This window comes from Cavia porcellus, unplaced genomic scaffold (assembly GCF_034190915.1).
Source record: "Cavia porcellus strain 051 isolate PalLab524CR breed Dunkin Hartley unplaced genomic scaffold, mCavPor4.1 scaffold_1, whole genome shotgun sequence".
NCBI classification, from domain to species: Eukaryota; Metazoa; Chordata; class Mammalia; order Rodentia; family Caviidae; genus Cavia; species Cavia porcellus.
The window spans coordinates 18,795,644-18,802,023 of NW_026947484.1; the positions used below are offsets into that span (position 1 = coordinate 18,795,644).

At 37.3% G+C, this 6,380-nt stretch overlaps 1 protein-coding gene across 2 annotated transcripts; it reads right to left on the bottom strand.

Moving 5' to 3' along the window:
* Positions 1 to 138: 138 nt before the first annotated feature.
* On the bottom strand, positions 139 to 5,550 carry Scg2 (secretogranin II). Of its 2 annotated transcripts, XM_063245954.1 has the most exons (3): positions 5,351 to 5,546; positions 3,008 to 3,119; positions 139 to 2,441 (listed from the first exon to the last, which is right to left on the bottom strand). In XM_063245954.1, the coding sequence occupies exon 3, from the start codon at positions 2,425 to 2,427 to the stop codon at positions 571 to 573; it is 1,857 nt and encodes a 618-aa protein (XP_063102024.1). In that variant the 5' UTR covers positions 2,428 to 2,441; positions 3,008 to 3,119; positions 5,351 to 5,546; the 3' UTR covers positions 139 to 570. The 2 variants fall into 2 exon arrangements, with proteins under 2 accessions (XP_063102024.1, XP_023418289.2); XM_023562521.2 differs by lacking the exon at positions 3,008 to 3,119 and having other exon boundaries at positions 5,351 to 5,550.
* Positions 5,551 to 6,380: the final 830 nt, after the last annotated feature.

The following is a 6,380-nucleotide window of genomic DNA, read 5'->3' on the forward strand; positions in this document are numbered from 1 at the left end:
TGGTTCACCTGTGAAGGTGACAGTTCTCTCTTTGGCTCGTTGGTCATTGTCTCTGGCTTTCCAGAATGAAGAGTCCAGAGGTATCCAGAAATAACATTTATTAATTAATCAACAATAAAACACACAATAGAAAATGCCTTATAAATAAAACTATATATTTATAATGCTTTATTGTTTTTGCTCCAGTACTCCACAAAACACTACAGACAGTAACAAAATAATTCAATGAATATTAAAAACTTTCAAGAGAATTATAGGACAGTATTTATCATAGGTGAGCATCAACAATGCCACAGCCATTAGATATACTATTAAACACTATCATAGATATCTTTCTTGAATAGAGGACAGAATTTTTTTAATCCAAGGGTCACAACATTTACACATATCCATACACAAGAGAACAGCTCAGAGCAGGTGAAGCAGACTCCCCAGCAATCTGGAACTGTCTACCTGCACATCAGTTAAGGATATTACAGGTTCACAGGATAGGAGTCAACACAGTAAAGAGTAATGTTGGGGTTCGCATGGAGAGGGAGGAGTGAAAGTGGGGCAATTAATAAGAACTGCTTACATATTTTCCATAGCTCTCTTGGCAATGTGCTCCCTCCCTTTCTCTGCCTTTTCTTGGTTAAGATACTCCAGCACTTTTATCAGCAGGTCTTCATCCAAGTACTGTCTGTTTGGAGTATCATCATTCTTCAGGGGCCCCGCAGGGAACCTTCTGCTCCCCTGTGCCAGCTGGTCAGTCTCCTGAGAGCTGCCCTGGCTCAGGTGCTCTTTGATGGCCTGCTCAAGCTGCTCCTCTTCCGGGAGATCATCTTCAGATGAGACTGGACTGGGCACTCGCTTCACTTGGTTTGAATTAATGATCTCAGGGTATTTCACTAGCATCCTGGCCAAGTACTCTCCTAATTCCTGATCCTTATCATTCAGGTTTTCATAAGCCACTTTGTCTTCAGCCTCTGGCACCCAGGCAGCCTTGGGAAGCTGGTTCACTCTGGATCTTCCAGGGCTATAGGGGAGCCTCAGGGGAACCTTCTCTCGGTTATAATGATTAGGAAAATATGGAGGTTTCTGACTTGCTGTACTCTCCATCTCTAAAAGATTTAAAATATCCTCAACACTGAGCCCATCTGGTAAGGCTTCTGTCACGGCATGACCAGGGGCTTTGGGGTACCCACTCTTGGCGAGAATCTTGTTTGGGAGCAGGTCTGGATGCTGTAGGTCAACCTCTGAGATGTCATCTAGGTCAACAGGAAGGTCAGCCTCCTGTGCTGGCTCCACTGGTCCACCTGGCTTCTCTCCAGTCTTGAGCATATCAATCAAATCTTCAGGGGGTATCTGTAAATTCCTGGAGATTTCAATGAGCTGATAAATAGACTGAGAATCAAGTGGTTTTTCAAAAAGCCTAGCTGCTCGTTCTCCATTCTGCCCATTCTGAGACCTCTCCGCTCCTGCAGCACTCACTAACCTTTTCAAATAGGCGATGACTTTGGAGACATCATCTGAGACTTGGTCCTTACTCTCTTTCTGGAGATCTTCTTCCTGCAGGCCCAACTGACCTGAACGTTTCATTTCTTCATTAATCTGTTCATTTCTCTCCATATTCTCTTTGCTGTCTCTCACTTCTTCCTGGGTTTGGCTCTCTGCTTTCTCCTCCACTGGGTTCCAATCTTCTCCGCCAACCACGTCTTCATAAGCAATGTTGTTGGCCTTGTAGACATCATCTTCATCATCTGCATAGAGTTTCTGATCCTCATCAACCCTCTCACGTTTCTGGCTGTTTGGTCTGGTCAGTTTTCCCAACTCTTGGAAGACCGACTCCAGGGTAGCAAGACTTTGAGGGGTATACTGCTCTTCTATAATTTCATTTGTGCGCTTGAAGGGGTTGTCCCTGAAATTCTCCTCATACATGGGTGGGAACTGCATGTGCTTGAGCTTTCTCCCTGGCCACTGTTGTGTCTCATAGTCGTCAATCAGGTCCCCTGGAAAGCTCTTTTCTGAATTCAAGGCATAAGATTTGCTCTCTTTTGGTGCAGACTGAGCCTCATTTTCAGCCTGTCTCAGAGCTTCAAGTATTATCCTCATCCACTCATCTTCACTCAGTGAATCTCTTGAACTCTCTGCCAGGTGGCTTTCCTCTCCATTTTCTTTTTGTGGAAGGGAAACCGAGATCCCTTGGTAGGGATTGTAGTCTGGGCTGCTTTCTTCTTTGTGAGCTTGTTGACGGAGTTTTTCTATGTACTCCAAAGCTTTGATCATTTCAGGACTGGGGAATCTTTGGACATTTTCCAGTCTGCGGTCTGGTTCTTTCTGAAGCAGCTGGTTACGCTGAAATGAAGCTGCTTCGGCTCCAGAGATGAAGACGATTAAATGGATAAGAGACAGGGCTGCTCCAACTAGGTGGGTCTTAGCTTCTGCCATGTCTTAGAGATTTCCTTAAAACATGGAAAGCATGAGTTAACACAAATCAAACAGAATATAAGACACTACACAGCAGAATAAGTAGACTATTAAGGGGGAGGAGGGGAGGAGATAATTTCACATTACACTTAGGATAATTCTTTAAAATATTTACAACATGACATTTACTCACAAACTAACCACCAGAATCTTTATCAGAAATGCTACTTATTTGTATCCAACTTGCATAGCATTTTCTTGGTTAAAACAATCACAAAGATATTGCCATCAAGCTTCCCAAATTTGTTTTTTCATTTATGTAAGTTGTAGTTTGATTTTTAGTTCTTGTTGCTGCTTCTTAGTAAAAGCAAAAAGCATGATTTGTAATTCTCTCATACAATGTTCTATTACAGTCTCTGGCAAAATAATTTGTCATAAAACATGCATAACATACACAATTATGTCCTTAAGGTTGTGTCAAAATATATGTGGTTTTCCTTCCAGAATTATCCATCTAGTTTTGTTTTAGAAACACAGCCATAGTGTTATTACTATGTATGAAGATGCAATATAACATAACAGAATCAATCAGACTGAGTACCTTGAAGATGAGTCCTCCTCATGTATGTCTTTCAGAAATAGTCTGTTCTCCTTCTTACATCAAGCTAAATTATCAGTTAAAAACCCCAGAACACGGTCTTCTCTGGTTTCAACTAGAAAGTTAAACCAATAAAGTTTCTTTTATAGGCATGCTAAAATAACAAACTATTTTAAAATCTCTCTGCTTTGTGTTTTTTCTAATAATTTCATTATGATTTTCTTGCAGGATGCAATTATGATTATATTTCTCATCAGGTTTTATGAGTGTGTAGTAAATAATAACAGATGCTACTGAAAGAACATAAGTTTACTGAACTAGTCTATTTCTAAACTTGTGAGTGTTCAGATTCAGTTTGTCTTCTGTCTGTGTCTATTTTTACATGGACCTGTGAAATCTTAAGTGACTCATACTGTTAGAAAAGCTTAAAATAACCACTATGTAATTCCCAATTTAGATAAACACAGACCAAGTATTGAATTCTTCCTACTTAAAAAAATCTTCATTCATTTTTTTCCTCCAAGGCTTTAAAACCTCACATATGAATTACCAAGATTAGTTTTTACATGTTTTGTATTTGACATTGTTAACAATGAAAGGGCTATTTTAATATAAACAATTTTGTTGTAAATAAAATTCTTGCAAAATAAGTTTACAACTTTGTACCTATCTTTACAGACCATGGTTTTGTGATATATAAACTTAAGTAGATACAACATTTTGTTAACTATAACTTGTAGGAATATCATTGTTCACTAAACCATATTGATGATTAATGTTTTCAGTTTTAGAGCTTAAAAATAGTTGTAGTTTTAGAATATTCTTTAGCAAAGATATATATTTCTATTAGAATAATTCCTAATAACCAGATTACTTAGCTTACTGAAAACAAAAATATCTGAAATCATGTCACAGAACCTTTCCAAAACATTTACCACAAATAAAAGTTTGCTACAAGTGATTTTATCCATAAAACTCTTAGGTTTAAATGAAATTTATTTATATATTCTTTGTATTATTGTAGAATTAACTTAGCTTTAGTAATCAATTTTCAACATTGGCATTTGAAATAGTAATTTAAAATCCTTATTGAACTTATTTTCTTTGACACTGCTATCTTGACGTATTCCTAACACATGGGTTATATTAGCATCTTCCAAATCATCACCTTTGAATTAGATTTTGCTGTAAAGTTAGAGCAGAATATTGACTGTAGTTGATAAAACCACAGCCTAACAAGTGGTCATTTATTCAGGCTCAGTGTGAATGATACAGTTATTATCTTAAAGACTCAAAAATTTCTTTCCCTGGTAGCAGCTCTAGTTTCAACTGTTCTAACATCTTACTCAAGATTTGATTTCAAATCTAGTTTTCCGAAATGCAAATCATAGGATCATCATTTCTCCTCAGTAGCTATTATAAAAACCTCTTAAGTTAAAATATCATTCCTACTAAAATTAGAGAGGCATATTGTCACCAGACCATTGACACATGTAGATATACCCAATTGGATCTGTTTAACTAGTCAGAATACCAAATAAAAGCAAAAAAAAACCACTCTCTCAATCAAAATCTTTTAAAAAGTAATTATCAATCACATCATAGTAACTACAACATTAATTTATACATAAATTAGTGTTTTCATTATGTATTTAGAATTATCTTCTCTCTGTAACTCAGGGTCACATTCAACATATACCCCAAGCTAATATTTCACCTTAAAAGAAGAAAGAAACCTGTGTGGATGGCCATTCTAAGCTCTCTCTCCCTGGAACTAAAATTAGGAGAGAATGGCAGAAACCTTTTCAAAACACATCATCCTGGGTAATAATTTTATATAGTTAGTTAATGTAGAGCTCTTTTAAGGTAAATAGCAAAGGAAAAAATAGTTCCAAAACTGGAAGCCTCTATGACTAATGTATTCAGCAGCCTTTGAATCACTGGAAACCTACTGTTAAGAATATTAAGCATATAAATTATATCTCTGATTTTGCATTAAGGGAAGAAGCAATGCATTAAGGGAAGAAACAAAATATTAGGCTTGATTAACTTTACATTAATAGACGTATTAACACTTAAATCTTTAACTTTTTCACCCTTTTCACATATGGTTATCTAAATATCGTTCTTCTTCATAAATATCGAATAGCAAGTAATACACATCACAGATTCAATCATATAGACACAAATATAATAGACTTATACTGGCTGAAGAGCAGCAGGTTGCTACTACGTTATTCTATTGGTATAAGCTCGCCAAAATTATCTTTTTCGTCTCAGCTAAGAACTGAAAGAAGAGTACGCAATTTAGAACTTTCCAGTAAACCGAAGAGAAACGCAGCCTACCTCTTTTCTCTATGGCAGAGAAGGTGCAGAGCATGTTCCTCCCTCCAGGTCGGCTGGGTGAGCGTCTCGGGCCGTTTCAGCACCCGGACAGCTCCCGGCTTATAGGGAGCGCGGAGCCGACTCCGCACTGCCACACTGACGTCACCAGGCTCGGCCACGAACCCCAGTACGAGCGAGCTTTTTCAAAGAATCCGACAGAAAATAATCACTTTATGCATTTTTTTTTTAGCGTTGCGTGCTTACGCCACCTGTCTTCCTGTAGCAAAAACTGCAGTTCTCTCTTTTTTTTTTTCCTCCTTCTTTCATCAAAATCTTTGAGGCTTAAAATAAAATCTCTACACAATTTCCCTTAGAAAGAAATCTGTCAGACAGACATGACTAATTGCAAGATAATTTCATCTGTGTTCTAATATCTTGGAGGGTGACTTGTCTCTGTGGGATCATTGTTGTTATTGTCCTTGTTATAAGAAAGTTTTACAGATAGGGGTTGTTTCTTCTCTGCTACCCACAAGGAAACTGCACTATCATTTCGTGGTATATGTAAGATGAATGGAGGAGGCATTATAAATACAAAAGGCCATTTTTCAGGTCATGGCTACAGTCTCCTAAAAATCGTGTTCATCTGAATAAAAAGGACGACTACTTTTTTTTATATATGAGAATCAACTTGGGGGTTTTTTTTTTGTATGAAAATCTTCAATGCGGGTTTTGAAGTAAGGATTCATAAAATGTCAAGTTTAATATTGATAATTCTGTTATCTTTTACAATACCTTGTCTCAGGAAAGGAAGCTCGGACATTGAGTGCTGATGGGAATATTTCTGTCTGCTAGAGAAAACTAACTCTTCTCAGTGTTTGGGAGAAATGTGACATATATGTCATTGGAATTCTCTTGCAATCAAGAGGATGTAGTACAATAAATATTTTCCTTGTACCATGGCATCATGAGCTGAATACCTTCCATAAATGTGACCAATTCAGGGAATAATGTAGCAGTTAACTCCCAACTCTTAGATTTATAATTCATAACC